This window comes from Sceloporus occidentalis, unplaced genomic scaffold (genome assembly GCF_023333645.1).
Source record: "Sceloporus occidentalis isolate IW3139 unplaced genomic scaffold, rSceOcc1.0.p SCAF_9, whole genome shotgun sequence".
Taxonomy (NCBI): Eukaryota; Metazoa; Chordata; class Lepidosauria; order Squamata; family Phrynosomatidae; genus Sceloporus; species Sceloporus occidentalis.
This window is the reverse complement of record NW_028316989.1, coordinates 43,328,839-43,354,747: the sequence shown is the minus strand read 5'-3', so window position 1 is coordinate 43,354,747 and position 25,909 is coordinate 43,328,839. Positions and strand designations below refer to the sequence as shown.

The 25,909-nt window shown below is 39.9% G+C and overlaps 1 protein-coding gene across 2 annotated transcripts in view; it reads right to left on the bottom strand.

Annotated features, from left to right (window-relative positions):
• Positions 1-25,909, bottom strand: part of LOC149307419 (NT-3 growth factor receptor) — a 366,336-nt gene that overhangs the window by 39,827 nt on the left and 300,600 nt on the right. For both annotated transcript variants that reach the window (XM_089539129.1, XM_089539130.1), the window contains exons 13-14: positions 4,743-4,873; positions 116-288 (exon numbers count right to left, since the gene is read on the bottom strand). In XM_089539129.1, coding sequence (XP_089395255.1) covers positions 116-288; positions 4,743-4,873 — 304 coding nt within the window. The remainder of the gene's footprint in view (positions 1-115; positions 289-4,742; positions 4,874-25,909) is intronic.

Genomic DNA, 25,909 nt, shown 5'->3' with positions numbered 1-25,909 from the left:
GAAAGGGGTTCATCGTTTTCCCACTTGTATGACAGTTTCCGTACTTCTGCAATAGCTTCAGCAATCCAGTTTTTTTAAAACACTGGAAAATATAATAAATAGGTTGAAGATTTACCTGAGAAACTTGTTCAAGTCCCCATGCTTCATGTACTCAAAAACCATTATGAGAGGATCTCCATCACCACAGACACCGTAGAACTTCACAATGTGATCATGCTGTAGGTTGGTTAGCAGTTCTGCTTCCCTCTGAAAATCCTTCCGTGCCGCCAAGGTTGGGTCCTTCAGAGCCTGAAAGAAAGAGACAGATAGATAGACACAACGTAGAAATCAAAGGCCATAGTCCTTTCCGCCTTTAAATTCTTTGATCACAAATTCTTCATTGCCTTGATTTCTTGCATTTGTTCCTCTATTACCTCTCCACTTATTTTCATAAAAATATTAATTCCACTGTTTTTGTGGCTTTTTCGGGCAATGTGGCCATGTTCTAGAAGAGTTTATTCCTGACGTTTCGCCAGCATCTGTGGCTGGCATCTTCAGTGAATGCTGGCATGGAAGTATGTATACCCAACTCTCTTCCATGCCAGCATTCTCTAAAGATGCCAGCCACAGATGCTGGCAAAACGTCAGGAATAAACTCTTCTAGAACATGGCCACATAACCCAAAAAACCCACAAAATACTATGGATGCCGGCCATGAAAACCTTCAACTTCTCATTCATTCCACTGATTTTCTCAAAGTGCTATGTAATAAAAACAAGATGCAATTTAAAAAACACCAATGGTTAAAAAAGCAATAAAACCATGATAAAACAACAAAGGGGCAGTAAAACAATTCATTAAAAACAATTCATTAAAATGGGAGTAAGTCGCATTGTTAACAATCAGGAATATAATCAGGACATTGCTTGCGCAAAGATGTTTAAGTCAATAGTGAGGGAATCACCCCTTATTGGGCTGCTGACTAATTTCAACCATTCCATGCGGAGGGTGCTGCAACAGAAAAGGCCTTCTTTCATACTTCAGCTAGATCACAATACGGCAAGCAGGGCTTCCTCTTCAGAGTGAGGAAGTTTATCATATGTATTAATTGTTTCATGAATGCAAACTATCTATCAAATGTCAATTCCCTGTTTTGCAGGTAGCCCCTGTCTTACATTGGTTGTTTGTATTTCCTTGGCAGTGAGATGAGGAAAATGTTAGATCATGACAAAATTTCAAATTCTCTTTCCTATTTGGAATAGGGTTGCAATGAATGGCGCAAAGCACACAGGCAAAATGACGCAGCTTCAGGCCACGTTGGGGGCATGCCATTTACATGACACATGCCCTGAACATGGCCTGAAACCACATCATTTGCAAAGAACCGAGCCAAAAGGGATTGGATAGAATCCATTCCTTCTAGAATCTCAGTTTAGGACTGTGGTGCCAGCTCAAATTGGGACTGGGCACATACAGTTGCTGCGCTCTTGGTGTGAATGGTGCCAGTGCAGTCTCCGTCTGCTCTATTTGGCCCATCTGTTTCATGCCAAAGAAAAAAGAAAACTTCTTCTCTCTTCCCATATATTTTAGTGAGACAAATGAAAGTTATCAGGTGAGTTTTGCATCAAGTCAGCTTTGACTTATGGCAATCCTATGAATGAGAAACCTCCCAGACTCCCTGTCATCAAGAGCCTGCTCAAGTACTGAAAACTCAAGGCTGTGGTTTCATTGATTGAGTCTATCCACCTCTAATACGGTCTTCCTTTTTCCCCTTACTGCCTCCCACTTTTCTAAGCATTCTCATCTTTTCCAATGAGTCATGATGACAACTTTCTGAATGTATTACTAAAACAGTGTGTTCCTGGGACGGAAACGTAGGCCGAAGTATGAGTACTATGATCCATGCAGAACTGCAGACATGAACAATGTCAGAGGACTGCCTATTATGAAAGACTTTCTATGGATGAGCTCACATCTCATCACAACAAAATTTCTTCCAACACGTTTTCAAGACAGCAGCATCCAGCTCTCTGAGGGTAATAGCTTCCTCTTATTTCTGGCCCCATCAGAATCCAAACCTGAGGACAAAAGGCTCCATATCTCATTATTATCACTCTATGGATGTATCTAGCTTTTTTATTGTTGAAAAGCTGATTTGGCTGCCTTTAATCAGAAGACGTATCTGTTTGGATGTGAAATAATTTGGCGACTTCTGTTGTGGACCTATTCTTTAAAAATAAAAACAACATCCATGGGGAAATTACTATATCTACACACTACATACCCTAACATACACTAACATAACAGTGCAACATCAGCAAATAAAAAGCGAATACATATGACTTCTAACTTACTAAATAACACATGTAGAGAGATTTTGTAGTGCCTTTGAGACTAACTAAAGAAAGCATGAACTTTCGTAGACTTAAGTCTTCAGATGCATTTCGTGGTGCATTTGGTTTAATAAATGATGGTTATAGTTATTAAATTATTTGACTTCCTCTAAATAAATAAATAGACTTCTAATTATTAATCCAATCTGTCATTCTTCAAATCAACATATGTTAGTGGAATCTTTATACAGCTTGGAAACTATTTCTGGTGTCAAATGCCACCACTACATCATTTAGTAAAATATCCTTTAAATCATAATACAATGAAAACTTCAAACTTTTTCTCCAGAACCTCTCTCATTGATTCATTTGACTATTATGACCTATATTCAGATCAAATGCATTATTTGACTTGTTCTTCTTCCACTTCCAGTCTTAACAAAAGCTTATATATTTTTGCAATCAGATGTTCATCATCTGCACACAACTGAATTTCAGATTCTGATTTTGTTATTTCCCGACCATATATATATTCTTATCCATCTTAAAACTCTCAAATATCAGTCTATAAAAATTCAACTGAAATTTATATCCCTCTCAATTCCAATTCTTCACTTGTTTTCATTCTTTCTTTCTTTTCCCCATTTTGGAATAATGTTTCATTCAGTCTCCAGTTAAAGTGTCTTTCAGCTCTATTTACAGTTAAAGGCACTGGATTATAGTCCAAAAACACTTTTGGGAAAACTTCCATATCGTTAATTTTATTATACAGTGCCTTGGAAATCAAAAACATATCCATTCTAGAAAAAGATTGGTCATATGAGTCCCCACCTGCAGTCTGATATGGTGCAACATAGAAATAAATGTAGCCATCTCTGGGGCAAAGTAGATTTCTGGGTGCGGTTCAACAGAGAGGCATCTAGCGCCTTCTGTATCAGAGAACTCTGGTGCCTAACAAACTACAGTTCCCAGAATTCCAAAGCATTGAGCCATGGCCGTTAAAGTGCTGTCAAACTAGATTGCTTCTGCAGTGCAGAACCAGCCAATGATTTAACACAATTGAAGAAGAGGCTCTCCTGGTGCCTATGTTGCAGTCTTTTCAACTCCAGATAAGTGTGTTCTCATTTGCTAAGGTATTTTGATTTGTTTTATACTTTCTGTTTCCTAATAATATTGTAACTGTTAGATATCCTGTCTGCTGAAGTTGAAGGTTTTCATGACCAGGATCAATAGATTTTTGTGGGTTTTTCGGGCTATGTGGCCATGTTCTAGAACAGTTTATTCCTGACGTTTCACCAGATGCCAGCCACAGATGCTGGTGAAACGTCAGGAATAAATTCTTCTAGAACATGGACATATAGCCTGGAAAACCCACACAAATCTGTATTCTGTCTGCTGTTTGTTGTTTTGTATTGTTGTTGCTGTGCTATATGCTTTGAAGTCAACTCTGGGTGAGTAGGTGGGTGGATGACCATAGGTTTTTATTGACATGACTTATTCAGAGTACATTTGTCATTGCCTTCTCTAAGGCTGAGAGTGTATGACTTGCCTGAGGTCACCAAGTAGGATGCCATGGCAAAAGGCTTCCAAGCCTGTTCTCCTGGGTCCCTAGTCAAACCCCTACAATATATATTCTCTTTTTGTAATCTAAAAGTAAAAATGTATATAGAAATAAAAATGAACATAAATAAAAATTCAGTGTAGTGTCCACTCAGATGCACACCTATCCGCCATTATTGACAGTGGAATATATATTAATGAAGAAATAACTGATAGCATATCACCTTGAAATACAGATATGGCAGTATATAAATGTTCTTGACGTATAATAAATGAATAAACAGGCATTATCCTCAGCTTTAAATGTTTGCTTATATTTTGATATGTTATGTACTGTACATTTCCTCAAAGATCGCTTTGGATTGAACTGTAGGATAGTAATTCAAGAGAAGCGATATTAAAAATATATATTCTCTGCCATTATGATTTGATTATAGACAAAGAATAAGAGAGAAAGGACTGGCACTTCTCCCACTGATATACGATATTTGAATCCATCCTGAATGGAACTCGAGGAAGCTTCAAGAATTTAGAAAGAACAATTTCATATGCAACCCATTTTACTTCACGTTGTCTTTAGAAATCTGACTCTATTGAGTTAAGCTCTTTAAAAAATACAGTCATGTCAAGTTGGTGTCCTTTACTGAGGAATGACATGTACTGCTGAGGAACTGTGTTTGATAGTTGGGAAACTTTTCCATACCAAGAGCACACCAAGCAAACTGAGAATCCGTGTCACTCCTTTACCCCACAACCATCCAAAGTATCACATCTTTCCATTTTAATTCTCTTCCCCAGGGGATAACACGACCAGATACCGTTCCTGTTTGCGATTGGAAACGTTCGACTTGGGCATCTTTGGGGTTTTACCTTCACAGCCACTAGCATCTTGTCCTTGGTGGGGCTGAGGTTGTAGCACTCAGCCAGGAAGACCTTCCCGAAAGCACCTTCCCCAAGCTCTCTCTTCAGAATGATATCTCTTCTTTTAATATGTTGTACATCTGCAGGTAGCAAGGGGCAGGAGGGAGGGGAATTGGGAATTAATGTTAATGCAAAGCACAGCTAAAAAAACAATTTATCCCATTCTCCCAATAAGCACACTGTCATTAATTTTTATTTCAAACGATGTCTCTCCCCCCCCAACCTCATCTTCTTATTGTATTGTTGATCTGAAAAGGAGGGAGTGCTCTGCTAAATACTTGTCAAGTGTTTCTTAACAGGAGTGGCATCCCACCTTGTTAAGATGTCCTATTGCCTTCCAGAGCTTTGCAATTTACAAAGCTACCTCTCCCCATGAAGGTGGCAAGGATATTGATTTCTCTCCATCGGATCGATTGTTTTCAAAGATACTGTCCCATTGGCCTAAATCCAGCATAATATTTGCAGAGGAAAACAGGGGCCTAGCAGAATCCCATTATTTTCTTGTACAACTGGCAACACGCTACTTCTTGCAGGCATTCATGGACATGCTTCTCAAGGCATGCTCTCACTTGTCCAGCCAGATGCACAACTAGAATTTGCACTGGATTCCCTGTTATCCATAGTTTGGAAATGGGTGTCTGGGAGTGCACAGTTATTTCTGTTGGCAGAATGACACCATTGCATGGCAAATTTGGGAATGGCAAAATATTATTCAGACACATTCAGATTGCTGGGACTAGTGATGCAACTGGGATTTGACAGTAGCAGCCTGGGATATGACTCTGTCCAAAAAGGAATACAGGGGGCCCTCCACATTTGCTGGGGTCAGGCACACAGAGCCCCCATACAAGTGGAAAATAGAAAACAACAACACTTTGTAAACCTTTAACAACAGCTTTTTAGGAATGTCTATGTCCTCCAACACAAACTCTGTAGTCAAAATCTGGTGGACATTTTCCATAGAATCATGCTGGAGGATCTACAGACACCTAACGCCCAGAAAAGTATTTTCTCTAGTAATCTCTAAGTCCTCCATCATGAAGCTTTTCAATATTCCTGACCAAGATGGTCACACCCAGTATTTTCATATATTTACTGAAATCAGCTTTCTTAAAGTGTTGAATGTGTGTCTGTCATTGCAGCTCTAACATCATTGACTACTCTCCTGAATTTTCAGTCACTTTCATCATTGACATCAACAGACAATCCAATAAAGTATATACATGTATGTAAACATACACACACACTCACACACGCTATAGCACAAACCTGTGCATGCCTACTCAACTGCAACTCCCACTGTGTTCAATACAATGTGCAAATAATCATGTATGTGCATCTTCAATTCCACATATAGTACACTGAAAATGGCAATTCTATGCATGCCCACTCAGTTGTAAAGCTTACTGACTTCAAGATCCATGTGAAATTAGTATAGGATTTCAGACTTATTGTATGAGATCTAGCCTATCAGTCAGTGTGTTCTAGATAAATTTGCATGCAAAACAATAATTCTGGTTTTTAGGAAGCCATAATTTCATTTATATTGATCTATCAACTGGTTACAGCAAGCATCCTATTAGCAACACAGGAGTTCAGGCTATGGTTGAGATCTTGCATTGGATACATAGCTACAGCATTGTGGCTATGTTCTGTCTCCCAATCGGATCCCACAAATTTCACCTTAAAATTCTGGGAGCCATACTGAGGCATGGAGCTATGTGGCATTGGTGAACACACTGCTGAAGATGATGCATCCAGCCCCCTCCTGACAGTGTAATGAACAGAGTCAGTGATCCTTGTGGGGTCCTGTCACAATTCATTGCTTGCACCATGTTTTGCTGGTGGGAAGGGGCTGGACACATTACTTTTTAATGCCCCACTCATCAGCACTGTTGAACAATGTTGCTCAGTTTGGTTACCTAGATCTTATGGTAGGTCTGGGGGCCTTTGCAGCCATAACAATGGTGCATGATCATAAATATAAATACCAAACAGTTAGGAGGTTCTCACCCTAACAGAATGCTGAGCTACTATTCTATCTAGTGCACCTTGTCTACAGTGATTGGTAGTGGTCCTTTCCAATGATCCAGAAAGGCCTTTTCCCCCAACCCTTTCTAGAAATGAGGGAATTGAACCTAAGGTCTTCAGCCCTGAGCTAAAGTGCTCCTCCATCATAGAAGGTATTTCCTGAAGGATGGAATGCCACTTAAGATAAGGATCAGAGTATTTTAGAAGCAGTTAAATTAAACAACATGTATACATTTTATTTAAAAAATGGTAATATGGAGGACATAAAAACTGCCAAACCCATGATGCAGTATAACTAGGACCAAAAGATGGACATCTTGTAAAACCTGCATTATAAACGAAATGCACTGTTCCGCATCAAGGCAAGAGCGCTTAGTAAACTGTATAAATGAGGAGTTCTGGTTCCAAACTACTGCCTTAATTGCACTAATAATATTAATATTATAAACATACTTTTAAAATTGTACCCATTAAATATTCAATAAATATGTCAACAGAAGTTCTCTGAAGAAGCTGCTTTAGTTAGAAGGCCTATTATTTATGCAAACTGGCAACATCGCTCTTTGCAAACAAGCAAGGATGGTTGGATAGTTTTGGTAGCATTTATACCAACCCATAATCTTCCAATTAGCAGGCTTAATTGTTTGAGATCCATTACAGTGTTTTCTGTTTCTAAACCTTTGACTGTTTTGGAAGTTGCGTCGGTGACCCACCCACTCAATTATGATGAGCACTTTTTGGTTGAATTGTTGTGAGAGAAAAAATATATGACAAGAATTAATGTCTCTATTTGAAGCATTTCTAAACATGCTGGTGTTTTTTCTCACTTTCTTCTTTCATTTTCAGTGCACTGCATAAAGACATCCTGTCTCCTGAGCCACCAAGACAAATATAGGTCACTTGTTTTATAAAATGGTGCACCTGGGAACAAATAAATGCTTGGATGGGATTTGGGAAGATGGGGGTTAATGTGGAATGAACTGCAATCCCATACACACCTGAGTCCAGATCCCACTGAAACATAGGGAATTGGAAACATATCCCTGTTGGTCATATAGCAAAGTACAATAACATCCAAAATCCACAAAAAAGTGGTTCCTTTTTTGGGCCAACCAAAATGCATAAAATGCATGTCACAAGCTTTTAAAGCACCACTAGTTTCATCATCAGGGATACAGTAGGTGTTAAAAATAATACAGGAGAAAAAATGACAATGGTAGTCACGTCTGTGCATTTTGTCAAGTTGTTGTGTCGTTCTGAGTATGGAGGCATATCTGTGCAGGCCATCCATTCCTCCTTCTGGCCACATGGCACTGGGAAACAAAGTTCGGCTGGTCCTCCATATCCATGGATACTTTATCCATGAATTCAACCATCTATGGCTTGAAAATATTCCAAACACATGTATAAATTCCAAGATTTATACCTTGATTTTGCCATGTAGGAGACACCATTTTACTACAGCATTGTATTTAATGGGACTTGAGCATCCACAGATTTTGATATCCACAAGGGTGGGATCCTGGTACCAAAACCCAGCAGATACCCAAGGCTTACTGTATTTTAAAGTCCAAGAAATTTAAATTCCATTAGCAAAATAAAATGATACCACTTATGAGATCAAGAATGTCTTAGTCCTTTGAGGGACTATTAGGCAGAGAACACTGTTATTGTGTTCTCTGCCTTTTTATTGTGTTCTCTGCCTTTCTATTACTTTGTTATATGGCCAGCACAGGTTCCTCTGGATGTGATTCTTGGATGTGAAAATACCACATTTTAGTCACACACACACAAAGAGAGAGCCAATGGATTGTGTTATTTGAGCTTTGTATCTCCAACAAAAATAAAACTGCAGTGGGCAAGTTTTACCTAACAGCACCTGCATTTTTTCCTAACTGCAAACCCTAGGATTCCATAGGATGGAGCTACGGCACTTAAAGTGGCATCAAACTGCATTATCTCTACAGTGTAGATGCACCCTTTGGTTGCCGATTCAGATTTTAAGGAATATATCAACAGCAGCAGATCATTTGAAAATTTCACATGTGGACAGTCCTGCTTTAAACTTTGCAAGAGTGACCAAATAGCTGATTGCCTTCCTATGTTAAAACAAAAAGGGACAAGTGAAAATCCTGTGCAGAGGAGACTAACACCTAAGATATGTTTCTGTACTCCTTTCCCTTGGTGTACACTCTTGTATTTTCATGTAATGTGCTTGTCTGAATGGGAGGACAGAGACAGAAATTCAGAAATGTGACCAACAAGCCTGCAATCCAAACAATCTTACTGTACATGTTGTGTTACTTGAGTCGACTGGGACAGGGCCCCTTTGGCTCTTTAGATGTTTTTGGTGCATGATTCCCACCCAGCATGGAGAATGGCAAGGGATATATGGAAGCTGGAGAACAAAAACATCTGGAAGGTCAACATTTCCCCTACTCTGGTCCAGACTTTAGCTCCATTGTGAAACAGATCAGTTTGTTCTTCACTAGTGCCTGAAATACAAATGGCTTTCTTTTATGAAAGCTGTGATTATATTAAAAGGAAGAGGAGGAAGTCAAACTTTGCCATCTGCAGGTCTCCTTAAATGATTTCTAGCTCCGAAATAAATTATTTAAAATAGCACCGTAACTTATAGAATATTGTGCAGACTTCATAGAAACCCAAAGGGGCACAATGGAGAAATAAATTGAATTTTCGTAAGAAACTTGCCATTCTGTTCCTGAGAAACAGTGCCGACCGAGAAGCAGCTGAGACTAATGCAAGCTTGTTGATAATGAAAATTCTGAATCTGTGAAGCCTGGGTACAGCCTGGTTGGAGGCATGGCACGAGTCCAGGCCCACCATCTGGACGCACACTCTAGGCGGTGCCAACCAATGGATACAGTGAGAACGCAGCCTATATAAAAATTGCCCACAATCCCTGCCACAGGAACAGACTTAGCATACGCTCGCCACAGGTATTAAAATGCTGCTAAAATAAAAATTGCATCTTATAAATGTCATAAAAAATAAGGGCATTGTGTTTTGTGCGCTGCCCCTTCAATGGCAGCCAGCTGAGCTGAAGGTTCTCTTTTTCCCTCACTCTTACTCTTCAAGATTTCACATATGTATAATTAAAAAATGTCTAATTAACAATCTGTAAGCCGCTCTGATGGCCTTTTGGCTGAAGAGTGGGGTATGTATGTATGTATGTATGTATAAATAAATAAATAAATAAATAAATAAATATTATTAAATATAATGTAGTCAAGCAACGTCAGACTGTGGTAAAATATAATAATAATAATAATAATAATAATAATAATAATAATATTTCTATTCCGCCTTTTCCGATGGGAATCAAGGTGGATTACAGCACATATTTAAAACATAAGACAATTAAAGTCACAACCAGGATTAAAAATTCCATTTCCCTAACCTCCCACCAATCATATAAAATTGAACAAATAAGATGGCAACAGTTGGTGTCCCTCCGTACATAGTATGCCCCTATGTACATAATCCATGGGGGCCAGGAATCACAACCAAGGTGGCAAGTTTTTGCATTGCTGCAATAGCTTGTAGTGTCTTAATTTTTAATTTTAATCTATTGATTTCATCTAGTTGTATTTGTACTATACTGTTTGCATTGGTTTTTTTTCCTATTGGGCACTGTATAATATTGTACTTTTTTATATTGTTTTATGCTGGTCATTGACTGTAATGAATTTCATTTCATTGCTGGGGGCATAAGGTATTCAGTCTACATAGCAATAGCAAATTCATAATCCAGTATCAGTCCTAATACACAATGTACAATATACGGCTTAGAGAATTCCAAAGTAAATAAGTCAGCAAGGAATGTGCTATAGCCACCCTCATTCCTTGTGACTCATTATTTCCATTGCTTGAAGAAAGCAATTTCTTCTGGTCTATTTCATGGGACTTGAATTACTTTTGTCTCAAACTGAGAAGCGCCACTGTCAGTCAGTAAGGACAATAATAAACTAAGCTGAACTACTGTTCAAGCCAATTGCCTGATTACCTCCAAGACAGAAAACCATGTTCTCTTCATCACTGTCCTTCTCCTCTTAAGTATCTCCACTCATATCTCAGCTATTGTTTTTTCCCCGTCAAGGCTACTACTGTACAATTGTAGTGAATTTTATATTGGCTTCCTGGGGATTGCTAACCAACACCTTTCTGATTGTGAACCCATATCTGGTGATTCCAGCAAAGGGGATGAGAAAATGAAGCATGGACTATCGTTCTCATTATCACAGTGATCAACAATGGAAGCATCACAATCAACACTTAGCCATAGAAGACCGACAGATGTGCAAATTTTTCTTTCTGAAACTCGAATGCAATAAACTGGACAGTAGCAAAATGGACAGCAGCACAAATCACTTTCTCTAGCTAACAGCTCAGGATATTTGTCTTTCCTGAATTAAAATTGATTTCTATCAAGTTCACACAATGTATTTTCATTCCCAGAAAGGGTGGCCTGCTCAGTTAACTCTTGCTCTGTGACTCCTGTTTCCGGGACAACATTCAATTTGCTGAAAGAAAGACATCAGTAAATATATTTAGAATGAGAAAATAAAGTTTTCTTTCCATATTTTAAGCAAGTTCACAGTACAGATCAATTTCCATTTTCCCTCTCTCATGACCGTAACATATTCTGTCAGTCTGTTCCCCTTCTCTCAAGCTTAAGCCAACAACTCTATACTTGTTGAAAAATGCTAAAGAGGAACAGCCATCAACAATACTCTGCTTGGAATCTGTTTGTGTACAATCATCTATGAAAGCGGTTGGACATTTTTGTCCAAGGATGAATGGCAACATTGAATTCATGGTTGAGGAAGCAAAGTAGCACATGCAACACCATTGTGCACGTAGTTGCACATGTGATTCACATGTTGATGAGGATGTGCATGCACTTTTGTTGAGTATTCACTTCTATATTCATAGGAGCAGTCTTGGGCATCTTGCGTTAAAAAACGACAACAGATGTTAGAAAAAAGCCTTTTCAAAACTGAGCGTCAGTCAGAGCAGACAGAGGTCTGGAAACTGACATAGGTTATCATTTGGCTTCCCAAATATAGGGATGTGGAGATGCCCCCACTGCATCCCCCTCCCCAATATTGCCCACCGAAATGCCCTTCAACTCTCTTTAAAGGGCATGAGATGGCAAATGACCCTTCTTTCCATCTGAGCCCTAGAACAGGCATTTGTTTTTCAACATGAAGTAACCCAAAAGTCAAGCTCCATATTTCTTCCTCTGGGAGAAAGGCCTGCTTCAGACCTAAAGCATTGGGCAGAGGAAGAAAACATGCCCATGTTTCCCCCTAAATGGGCATATGGGAGAATGTCCTCTTCATGTTTTATTAGTATTTTAAATTTGGGAAAATATTGAAACATTTGATGCTTCCACCACAACTTCCAGTTTAAAACGATACAATCCAGGAAGGGCTGCTGCTGATGACACAACTCAGCTTCAAGAGCTCTTTTCACCCCTTCTTCCAATGGTGCTTTTGTTAGTCTTTCCAAACTTTCCTCTTAGAATAGTTTCCTTTTTCTCATTCCTCCAACACCTGCTTTAATGTTCTCTTCTTTCATGTGCTTCCCTACAGCACATTGATCTCCCAAGTCGATGTGAGATTCTTCCTGGCAGGGGCGTCCTCTTTCATGCGCTTCTAAAGCCTTACTCACACCACCGTGGTTTATGAATAATGACAATGAGTGACTGCATCATGCAAAACAGAGAATAATTTATTCAAGAGGAGGGGATGCATGTTTGTTGTTTTGTTTCGTTTTTGTTGCTTTTTCTCCCCTCTCTCCCCAAGCTTTCTGTTCACAACTTGTCCACAAAAAGATACAGAAGTAGTCTTATTTATTCAATATTCAAAATTATTCACTAATCTCTTCTTTGGATAATTGTAATAATAAATCTAATGCGGATTGAGCACCCTGAAACTATTAACATCAAATGTAAAATTCACAAATCTGTGAGGCATGTTGTGTAATTAAGATACATAACTAACCGGCACTGAATGCATTGCAGAACTGTACAGATGACTGAAAGTTATTAGCAATTCAGATGCTGGCAGCCCAGTTGTTCTAATGAGTGACATGAAATACTTTGGCTGACAAAAGCAGTTGGATCACACAAGCTTGAACAGAAATCCATGCAGCTAATGTGCAGACTCTCTTTTGATGAGTTTTTAAATCCAACAAGTCAGATAGAAAAGCTCAGGATTTGAAAGGGTGCAATCCCCAGCCCAGTTTCTCTTACTTGAGCCAAATGAAAGATCCAGGGTTCAAATCAGAACCCAATTCAATTCATAATATTTGCACTTCCTAGAATATTTTGAAATTGTGGTGGTGGTGTATTTGTGTTTGTGTTCAGTGTCATACAGGAAATGTGTCACAGGGCAGAAGGAGCACTGCAAATGCGGCTGTCTTGATGTCAGTGCTTCTTAGGCTGCACAACTCCATTTCCGAAGTAATGCAGCTTGACATGGCTTTAACTGCCATGGCTCAATGCTAAAGAATCCTGGGATTTGTAGGTCTGTGATATATTTAGCCTTCTCTGTCAGTGAACTCTGGTGCCACAGCAAACTACAAATCTAATGGAAGTTAAAGTGGTGTCAAACTGTGTTATTTCTGCACTGCAGGTGCAGCCTTAGTGTGCTTCGTTCCTTTGCCAGCTGCCGTTTTCAATGATGGCTGTGTATGTTTCTCTCCATGATGCAAAGAATTCACATACACCTGGGGCATTGTGGGGGATCTAAAATGGTCACCAGCCACCTTAGGTTAAAAGCTCTATGGTTGCTACTACTGTACTTCCATTTTGGTGTATGCATCAGCTCTCTTATTCATCTCAGCAGCTTACGTCCTTGTTAGTCCCAAATATAATAGACCTATTGAATCAATTGAGTTTATCTAGGTGTTGGAACCTAGCTAGCTACTCTAGCTAGCATTCTAGCCAGTACTGTCTCTATCAGGGTGGGCCACTGCACCAATATTGGAGAGCAATTTTCCATCCCTACGTTCTCCAGTGGATCTGCCAGGATGTCTCAAGTAACTGGTTTCATTCTTGGGCTGTAAAACAGCCTTATTTTTTTACTTCTTTTTGGATTTTGTCCTATGCCTCTTGGCAGCATGCGTTCAGAGAGACATTATTTGTAAGGGAAATAGTGATGGATAGGTCAATCCAGTCAAGTTTATGCACAGGTGATCCAGGAGCATGAAGAGATGCATGAGAGCATGGTTTCATATTGAAGTCATTGCACAAAGCCCATAGTCCAGATAACTGAAGCCAAAAAGGTATAAGACAAGGATCATTAAGCAAAGCCTGTCCAGAGGTCTGGAATTTCAAGAAATATACAAACACAGAGAGCACTACCAGTTGAAGAGAGTGAACTGTTGCAAGCAATGAGGACTCCCAGTAACTGCTGGGAAATTTATAGGTGGCTGCCTTTGGATGCCAGGTGCCTGATGAGATATTTAACAGCGGTTGATTCCTACAAAGCTTGTCCTTTCTTTGCTGGGCTTCAAGAGTCAGAGATCAAGCCCTGCAGTTGGGAGAGCCCCTCAGATTCAGGCAGGCATTGTAGAATCTCCACATTCAGGTCAAGTTTCCAGAAGTGAAAATGTGGATTTGATGTCACTGTGCCTACGTATACACTTTGCACATTATGGACTGATGTGCACTGCTGCAGGTGCATATTTTGCATCTTGGTTCAATTGCACAATTATTATTTAACACAAAGGGTTGTATAGCACAATTAGACTGGAATCCTGTTGGTGAATCCCACCTAGAGCAGGGCCATTCAATAAATTATTAAATGGTGAGTCAGCATAAAGGTAAATCTACTTAATTCAATGGTTCTCCTCCAATTAGGATTAACAATAGAATTTTGGCCTTAATGTGTGAACTCTGCCTGTGTAGATTTACACTACGAAACTCCAGAGCATGATCCGAGTCACAGCCTTCCTTGCTTTGCTCTTTAATAGTCTTCCACATTCAAGGAGTTGATTGATTATTCAGTGAGGAGCATGAGAGTAGCTGCTCACAGCTTTCATGGGAAGACCAGTGTTTTCTGTGCTATTACCCTCTCTGCACAGCAATCCTTCATCTCCTTCATGAGTTTTGTTACCCTCTCTGGGTGGGTTGGAAAGCAGAGAAATATTAAAATTTGAGCTGGGCTTGAGGGAAGGAAATTGCATATGGTCATATATTCTGATTGTAAACACATCTGCCAGAAAGTCACCTATCAGAAACAGACTCGCTTAGATTGCATTTCCATGGAATGCTGCCATAGAAAATCATGAAGGTTTAAAATCTTTGGATCTATCACTCCAGAAGCTCATGCGTGGCCAAAAAATATATTTGCTAAGAACGCTGGAGCTAAAGTGTTTTGGCACCATGGGAAATGCAAAACAAGTCAGATTTCAAGGCAGACAAAAGCAAACTCTATTAGGCTTTGGCACCAACCAAGCAAGAGAAGAACTTTACAAATGCCACCATTTCCAATGGGCTTAACCTCCTCATTGGAATCAAGAAGACTTAGAAGCGCTTAACTTTCCCTGGGTGGTACCCATTAATCCCCATGCTCTCTTCAATTGCAAAAGCAGCACTGTAGAGCCTTGTAAATACAGCTGACGTGAAACACAATCTTTTCTGCAACCTTGTTGGACAGGATCCCAACCATTCTGGCAAAGGAAGGGGCTGGCAGTGGAGTGAAGGGAAGAAAGGAATGAAAAAGATGGGGAGAAAAGAGACAAGGGAAAACTTTTTGGTGAATGTACTTGATCTTTTCCTGCTAGCCAGTCCCTTCTTCTGCTCCAGTCCAAAAACCATGCTGCAAGGGACTTCAGCTGCAACATTAATTCACTACTACACATTTAATTGCATATTATTTGGAAGTAACTTTCTTTGAATGGAGAAAAGGAATCTTTGGAGAGTGACAGCTTTTTCCAAGGTTTGTGTGCCTGGCAAAAGCAGTGGTGGTGGTGGTTACAGGGAGGGAGGAACAGAATCAACCTAGAGCCAAAGGAGGTTGTTTTACATCATCTGCAATTGCCATTCTGTTCACTCTCCCCAGAAAGGAAAATATACATAGTGGAGATACAGTTGCACTTTGCAGGAAATTCTGTACACCCCAGACTTCATTCCCCTCAACCCCACAGTTACTTTTAAGTCTCCCAGCTCCTAAATCCTATCTTGCATTCCCTTCCCCTATCCATTTCTGGTTGGAAACAACTATATTAGACAAATTCCATTTGCAATCTTTTCCTTTTTGCATTGAAAAGAGACTGGAGTGGAACAGTGAAATGGGTCAGGGTCCCTTTCTCTGCTAAGCCCTGTGCGGTTGTCAGATTTCAGACTTCGTTACTTTAGCAATGTAGTAATCAGACACTTTGTGACATCCCACTCTCTAAGATGGATAATCCTGATAAAGGTCAGAGCTGAAAGCTTGGAGAGCTTTCAGGCCATAGGCTCAAAGCTCTTAAAGGCTGGCCCTCTTCCTTAGGAAAGAAAAATACATTTCAGTACCCTCACCTACAAGTGGTTTTCTCAGGTTGTGCACATTTGCAGAATTCATTCTGGGATACTGCAGACTTGATGCCAGATAGTTCTTGTTAGTTACCCTAGATTCATGATGACACCATGAATGAAACATCTCCGAGACCCACTGCCCTCAATGCTCTGCTCAGGTCCTGCAGGCTCAGGCCCAAGACTCCTTTGTTTGAGTCCATCCATTTGCCATGCAGTCTTTTTTATCTACTGTCCTCTACTTTCCTAGCATTAATGCCCTTTCTAATGACTCTTGCCTTCTCATGATATAGCCTAAGTACAACAGCCCCAATTTCATTATCTTGACTTCCAGAGATAGTTCAGGCTTGATCTGTCCAAGGACCCATTTGCTTGTTTTCTTGGCTGTCCACAGTAACCACAGCATTCTTTTCCAAGACCACATCTCAAATGAATTGATTTTCTTTTTGTCTGCTTTCTTCATTGTCCTACTCTCACACTGTGTACATGGTGAAGGGGAAAATGATAACTTAACAGACTAGTTCAGAGTTATACAGTATCTTTAAACTTTAGGATCTTGTCTGCTTCTTTCATAGCAAGAAAAAGTATCCTTGAAGGATGGTCATCCCACCTCTGTTTATAGACCTCTGAAGAAAGTCCACCACTCTCTGAGTCAATCTTTCTCACTTGTCAACAGCTCTTGCAGTCAAGAGGTTATTCCTAATGTGAAATGCCTTCTTCTCCTTCTTAGTTTTTTCTTTTCCTTTTTCTCTTTCCCTTTCTCTCCTCCTCTTTTGAATTCTGAATCCATTATTTATTTTTCCTACTCTGCAGCAGCAGAAAACGAGCTCCATCTTGTGTATGACATCCCTTCACACATTTAAGGTTAGCTATCCTTACACCTTTCAATCTTCTCTTTTCCAAGTTAAACAGCTTTCTAAGCCATTCACATAGTTTCCAGATGCTTTTAGATGGTCCTTTTAAAATGTTATCAAGGCAGGTGGCGCTGATCCTATGTTTAGGCATTGCATGTGTACATTTGTTATTATGTGTCTTCAAGATATTTCTAACTTATAGTGACCCTAAGGATAACCTGTCTTGGGGTTTTTTTTTTTTGGCAAGCTTTGTCCAGAGGCCATTATCTGCATGGCGATGGCCTATGACTTTAAGTGTTAAAATTGTGTGCTTCTCATAGCTTCATCTCTACCGCTGAGCTACAGCTGCTCACGAAAGAAACTGCAGGGATAAGAAGATGCTTTATTTGTCCATCCAGCACAATCTAAAGCACTAAGGAAAATGGAAAGGAACAAAGGAAGATGCTTTTTATCAGATTAGACAATTTGTCTGTGTGGCTCAGCATTTCCTACTGTGACTGGCAGCAGGTCTTAGGGAGCGATCTTTCCATCACATGTTGTCTGATCCCTTTTAACCTGAGACGCTACAGCTAAAACCTGCATTATTTTGAAAGTAAAGCATACGCCTGACCACTGAAATGCAGCTCCTCTCTTTAAGAATTCTGTGCCTGTAACCATATTCTGCAGGTTTTATCGTCTATAAAATTGTAGCATACAGAGAAACTTATAAGCTAGTGCCAGGAACAGAGCTTGGGATAGTTATTCTGGAGGGACCATGGGGCTATGGAGACTGCCCCAAAGGGCTGGTGTTCAAAAGCAGTGTAGAACATTGTAGAACAAGGTCACTTAGAAGAGTGGAGATCGAAATGCTTATTTCTGAGTAACCATGAACTAACCTTAATGGATAGGCAAAGACAGATAAACATTGGAGGAAAACTGGAGTTATTTCAAGATGCTAGTGCAAAGAGTAAGAATTAAATCTGTAAGGTGGCCTATTTTGTTATGTTAGGTTCAGAAATTTTCAAACACACAAATAGGTCAGACAGGAAAGAAATAGATTTGTCAACCAGTTCTTGATCCAGAAATAGTTCTTAACTGTACACGGAGACATTTTTGCATAGATATATATTTTTACCATAAAGCCACATTCACAACCTCATTGGGGACCATTTACAAGTGACAGAAGATACCAGCAGAATGGAGCTCCTTCTCCTCATGCTTCTAGTCCCTGGTAAAGTAGGACAGGAGAGGTGGAACTACAATTGTTGTAATATTGCCATAATTGTGATTAAGTAGCGATTGTGAATACAGAATAGTTATGGATGAGTAAATCTAGGTAACTGTTCCATATTCATGGTCACGACCTAGTCATGACTGAAAGGTCATGACTAATACCTCATCCACCTTGTCATCTGCTGTTTTTATGGGGGCACACATTAAATATCCTGAGGAAGCAGAGCAATCTAAAAGTAGCACAGGAGGGAGAACTGAAACCAGATGAACTGCCAAATCAAAAGCCTGCCAGTCTTATATTCACAGATTGGGACAGGGAAATATACAGATTCTACAGCCAACCAGGGCATAATTCTTGTCTTGGTTCATTTTCAGGCAGTAAACGCAGGAGAAAAAAACCCTCCCTGGCTCAAGATAGCAAGATGTTGCATTTTTGAGACTAATGGGTTTTGTTTGCTTGCTTTGCTGAAGAAATTGGAGACATGTCACAAGATGCCGAAATAATGGTGGTTTTATTAATTTTTTAAAAGTCCAACATGCTTTAGTCTGTGCCTGCTCTAAAGGCCTTCTTCAGAAGCTATCCAAAAATCTACCTTCAAAAATGTGTTGAATGAGGACACCTCAAACATTTATTGGACAGATGAAAACATGTGATGAAGGCTGAAAAAATCCACCTTCAACCTCCATCCATGTGCTTTTGTGAACCTGAAGGGCATTGGACATTTTTAATAATAAAGCAAACATCCTTTGAGCATCCTGAGATCCGTCTCCAGTGTCTTCTGTGGATTTTATTGAGTGATTCCCAGTTTCTGCTCTTTCCCTCTTTAAAACAAAATACATTTCTGCAAAATGTGTAAAATGGAGAAAACAGACTAACTTTTACTTGGTTGCATGGGTGGTCACTTGTGTCTGTGATCAGCTTCTCATTTTGTGTTTGCTAGCGTTACGTGCAAATGTTAACACTAGTTTTGTCCAAAGCCATGCTGGGCAAAATGTGGAACCCATGATCCCAAAAGTACTTGGTGTCTTGATATGATGAGGACATGATATCTCACATGGAGATGGAGAATCCTTGCAAAGCTGTTTCACACTGCCAGGACTGCCTGTCTAACACAAATCTCATGGCAACATCATACAGATGTTATGACAGCCAGTTTGGCATAGTGCTCTGAGCATCTACAACCCTGGAGACCAGAGGAAGAAACACAGTCACATATGTAGCTATTGGTCAAATGGGCATACCTAACAGTGTCAGCTAATGAATGTTAGGTGGACTTTGAATGAACACGTTTGTAAATTATTTTGAAACAGTACTATTTTGAAAATAGCACTGCATGCAAAAAGGATATGATTTATTATACGGCAAATTATTTCGGATATAATATTATTTTGCAAACCATACTATATGCAAAAGAAGAGGAAACACAGTCAAATATGCAGTCTATTGGTCAAACGGGTACACCGACTAATAATGATCTACAGTACAATAAAGAAGGAAAATTAAACATGGCTGCCTGAAAATTGCAATCAAAGCTCTTTATTGCCTAAACGGCAATAAAATCCAAGCTGTTTTTGAAAGTGTGTGTGTGTGTGGGGGGGGGGACAGGAGGGAGATATGTAAGTGCATTGGCCAATTAAATTTTCAAAAATTTGTTTTATTTTTAGAACTCGCTCCTCGGAGTCCTGGTTTCTGTCAGATATCAACGTGCCAAAAATACCATGAGAAAAAGCTGATCTTTTGCACCGTTTGGCCAGGCTGAGAGCAGGAAGTGGTGTCAAATGTTTCACAAGAGTCCACTCTCCTGTCCAAATTCAGTTCCTGGGAGGTTTGCTATGACTGCTAATGGTAAGCTTGAGTCCTCTGAGTTCCTTCCCGTGCCATTAAAACAACTTTTATCATCTCACCCATTTTCTTTACCCTTCCCTTGCAACCGAGTTTGGCCACCATCATGTAACCCAGATCAGGGAATGAGAAAACTGGGAGACAAGCCACACAGTGTTCAAGCAAGAGGTGCTGAATGACACTTCTCAGCTTGCGTTCTGTTTTTGTTGCAATATTTCTGTCTAATTTAGCTAATTTCCATGTTCCGCTTCCCTTCCCTGAAAGGCTGCACCATCTTATTTCAATCCCCAAACACCCTTTTTGCCTTGTTTATAGCTGGAATGCTGCTCTCTCCCATGGCTTGACAAGGTGTTATTTTAGAGTTACGCTTTTCTAATACCCCAACTGGGCTTTCTACTCCTCTCTCTCCATCTCAGGTTTACTCAGCTTTCTCCCCATCGGTGTCATCCACATACCCTTTTGCCTTTCATCTTCCCCAATTTTCTGACAGAAGGAACTCCCCAAAGGTTGAGCGAACGTGAGAAAACTCTTGCAGCCCCTTCAACACTGGGGTCTAATATTACCATGGTTTGGCTGCTTCAGTGACAGCTATTAGGCTGGAAATTGCAGCAGGAAAGATAGAAAGAGGGAAAGAAATTATGAAGGAATGAGCTGATCAGATGAGGATAGCAGCTGCTCCCCATAAATTAGCAGGGACTGTTGCTTGTCCCTGAAGGAACTTCACTACTTGCATAGATTAGAATGAGAGGCTTCTGATTTTCAAGACCTTCCACAAACATTTTGCTGTCTGAGGCAGTGGATAAGATGGCGTATCCCTTCTATTCCAAGTCAACTCAACTAGAAGTTGAATATTTCTTCTGCCCTGGCCATGGAACATTTCTCCACCACACTCAAAGACACCAGTTGAGGTTAGAAGTGACAAAAATTGATGCACTGAATATATAGTTTTGTCCCCTGAACACTTTGTTGCTGCCTCCAAATATCTGCTGCCTGACTTAGGTCTAATTTACATTGCACAAATATTGCAGTTTGATTGTGTCCACTATTCTTCTCTCTCTTCCTAGGGTTCTTTATCAGGGAGGAATGATGAAGTAGCAACCTGTGTTCTTCAACTTCCCACCTAGAGCCTCATAGCCTCTTGCATTATTTTGAAGGAAATATCATATGTTCTCACATGAATAAAGAAGAAAGTGTAATGATTGGTGGGCTTGGTAAGAGTTAGTCTTACCAAGTTATATCACAAATCTTTGCCCCAGAAAGACAGCACATTGCTTGAGACATCTGCCAGGCCCACACACTGTCTCTGTTCCTCTCAGCAAGGAATCATCTACCACCGCTATACATCTCTGCTTCCCCTGGGAACAAGGAGAAGCCTTCAATCCACAGAAGCCTCCAAGAGCACCTTCATGATCTCTAAGTGTTGAGGCAGTTGTTGTCCTTCTTCCTTTATCTCACTAATGAAAGAGGCAGTTTGGCATCAATTGCAGTGCAATAGGTTCTGCACAGTTTTGCTTCTGTGCACCACCTTTTTCCAAGTATCTGCTTCCTGTGTTTGGGAATTGTTCTCCTCTCTAGAAGCATCTCTTGTTTCTTGCCTTCTAGAAGTGTCTGCTCTGCTTGTTTTTATGCTTCATCTTCCCTGATAAGTTGACATGTAGACACTGGAGTCTCAAGCTGCTGCACTTTTGATTCCAGCAAAGTAAGTTGATTGGACTTACTGAAGGCATAGTTTGCTGCGGCATCAGAACTTTCTGACAGAGAAAGCTAAGTATCTAACAAAACTACAGATCTAAAATTGGTGTTAAAACTGCATTAATTCTGTGTAGATGCACACCAAATGCTTGCTAGCTCTGCCTCTGAGCTAGAGAGAGAGACTCAGCCTTGGCCCCTCAAACCAAGTGCTCAGAGACACACATCTCCAAACAGCATAGCCAAAAAATCAATTCTGAGCATCAAAAACCCCCAAACATGTCCTCTCTTTCTGTGTCAACAAAGACTAAGCTCCATAGGCACATATTTTGGTGTGCAAACTGCATTGCAAACTTCAGTACAGTACAGATTTCAAGTTCTAGTTTGGGTTTAGGTTCAGGGAACGTACACTTGCTGAATTTACTGTGAACAACATTCTCACCCGTTCCTGTCCTTTCCCAAACAGAGTCTATTCTTAGTCTATACTTCAAAAAGTTGTAATCAGTTATCTCCAGAGATTAGAATTTGGGATGAATTTGGTGTCAAGTTACTTGCTATTTTTCACACAGACAAAAGCCTTAATAGAGATTGTGAACAACGGTGGGCCTTTAAGGGACTCAGGAGACCTCATGCTTCTGACCTCCTCCCATCTATCAAATTTTCGGTCAATGCTCCATTGTCATCAACATCCCACACTCACGATTTCTCTCCAATCCCCCTCCGTTCTTTTCCCCTCAAAATCCGGCTGTGGAATTCTTTTTCCTGTCCATTAATTTCTAATGTGAAGAGTTGTCAAATGCTTGCTGACAATCTAAATAAAGACTCCATGCTCGTAAGGAGAATATATGGGCTGCAGCAGTTGGCTCCTTTGAGGGAAGAAACATGCATTCCCAAAGTCTCAATCCGGTTAGGTCTTCCTACAAGTTTGCTTTTGCAGGTGTGTCATCCTGAGTTCCTTTCAGATGATGATCCAAAACAGATGTCAAACTTGTTGACTTTAGGGAGGCTCCAAGACTTATCGGCTCAGTCCAGAAAAGAAACAGATGGGGTGGCAAACCTGGTTCTGGGATGCATCTTTGCAGACTTCAGTGAAAGGGAATGGGGTCTTTTGGTTGGATTCTTCCATGTGAAAATAAATTCCCTTCAAGCAGAAAGCTGAAGGAGCAAAGAGATGGCTGGGGCAGAATTCTCCTCCATGATATACAAGATAAACATTAAATCATTAGAAGTTGGTAGCTTCCATATCAGTAGAACAAAAATGTTGGGTTTTACTCCACTTTGGATTTTAGTGTAACCTTTAAAGTATTGAATGCTATTGCAAAATTGTTTTTGTACCTTCCTTGATAATTTGGACTAACCCCTGGATTGGATCCAATGCTCCACTACCATTGAAGACATTTGTCACCAGTGCTCACAGTCATATTTAATGGTGTATGTGTATGTGTGTGTGTTTAGATTTCCAGTGCTACAATATCATACTCATTTGTCCAGGAATATGTCAAAATGCACTCAGTGGGGCTTATTTCTAAATAGATATGCATATGAAAGGTTTTATTAATCTATCCGCTGTTTATAGCAAAAGGACCCTAGTTTGATAATCTGGAAGTCATTCATAGAGTTCTGATTTTTTTTTTCTCAGTGTATTCTGATTCCTTATCTTATGGTGTGGAACCAAGGTATGATTGTAAAATATATATATATATATATATATATATATATATATATATATATATATTGCAGATTTTTTTAAAGTGTTGAAAATATGCATAGTACTGTACTTTGAATGGGAAGTTTGCCACAGCTTAGTCCATCTATGGCTTTTCCATCCTTCTGTGTGGTGCCTGAATTGCTTGGGCTGAGGCTAGTTATCTCAGAATACATTTTTTTAAAAAGAAAATATGTACATTTTCCCTCCATGCACATCCCACTATTAGAATAAGAAAACCACTTTGCATAATTTCCTCTGAAAATCTTCTATAATGTTCTGTGTGTCCAGGGCAAACACTATTACTCCCTATAATACCTTTGAACAATGTAATGTGCAAGACATTGTCAAGGCTCCAAAATGAGGGCAAGGCTGATAACACAGAAAGGAAGGAAGGAAGGAAGGAAGGAAGGAAGGAAGGAGGGAGGGAGGGAGGGAGGGAGGGGGAAGGGGAAGGGGAAGGAAGGAAAGGAAAGGAAGGAAATGGCGGAGGGAGGACATTTGTTCTATTGTTACGGCTAATGGTGAATACTAATCCTGAAAAACTGTTGGAAAAAAATTACTTCCCTTTACACACTACAACTATGCTAATTTGGCAATGGCAGTCCCAATTTTACTTTTTCAACTGCTTTAACAATGTCAGAATTTCTCTCTCCTCCTCCCATTTGCCCTCTTTGTCCTCAGCTTACTTCAATTGCTGAAAACCAAGATCAAAGTGCAAAGGTAGTTTGCATTCAATTGAGTAGGGAGTGAGAGGGATAGGAGAGAAGGGGATACAATGTTGACTTTCTCAGTAGGATCAGGCAAAAGCAAACTGTTGAAGATACAGTATATCTAGTGTATATACTCATGTATAAGTGTAGAAATTTTAGTCAAAAAATTGACCCCAAAAACCTGAGTCGACTTATCCACAAGTGAATGTATGCACTATCCTTGAACTCGTATTTAAAAATGAACCATTCCTTGGTGAAAATCAAGAGTGTAACATGTTCTGGAAGCACTGACCTCCCTCTGCTCTTTCATCCATCCAGCCTTTAGGATAAGCACAAACTGTTATGCCTGCTGGAATTTTTAAGTTCTTTGGCATCCTTTTTTATCCCATAGTTCCTTTGTTATATGTCCCTAGATTTTACCGTTGACTTATCCACGTGTCATATAAAAATCCATAATTTTGACCCCAAAACCTGCCCTTGATTTATACATTATATGGTTGAGTATATATGGTAAATCTTGGGAAGGACTTCCATACGACGTTGCACTTATCCAGACATTGTCCCATCTGGAAAGCACGAGTGACAGTGATCACACAAAAGCCTTTCAAATGATGTTATGCTGATCCTGTGATTGTGCCGTCATTGAAGTGACATTGCCTTGGCATTTTGCATTAATGGGAGTTCGCATTAATGCAATGCCACTTCAATGACAGGATAATGACAGGTTCAGTGCTATGATATGAAAGGCTTTTGCATGGTCCCTCCCCCAACAGGTTGTATAAGGACGGGAAAGCGATCCTGACCTTGTCCCATCTGAGTTTGATAATCTTCTATAATTAGAAACATTTCTTCTTGCATGGCCTTTATGTTTGGCACTCCTGCGTTGTGTGTGTTTATGGACATTATGAACAGCATCCTAAGCAAACAAGGTGTACTCCTGAATATCAAATAACCATGTGTCATTGTTTCCAAGAAGCACAGTGTTATATGATACCAGATTTCTGTGTTGCTTTATTGGGAAGAATATGTGCATATATAAACATGCATAATCACTTCTGCGTTAATCCCAGTCTCCAGGATGCAGTGCTTCCCCATTAGGGAAGAAAATCCAACCCTATTTCAATAGCACACACAAAAGTAAGCAGAAAGTAAGCAGTTTGAAACGTTGACAGGAAAGGCATTTTAACCTCTGTCTAAAATTCACCTCCATAGGTGAAACTGCAAACGCCCTCAACTGCACACGCCTATTTAATTGGAGAGTTAACAGGTTAAAAGCATTGACACACGCAAATAAGGGCAGATTCTATAAGCTGGAAAATCCTTGAGTACATTGTAATTAGCCTGGCTTGTTAAATCTCTTAATAATAGATAGCATGTGACACTATTAGTCTACGTACTCGCAAAGGCCATCTTGTTTTCTGTTGTTTTCCTTCTTTCAACACTGGCAAACAAAGCTTAGAACCAGGTTAATCTTTCATAGTCCATAGTGATTAAAAGGAATTTGCATATTTTGGTCAATTCT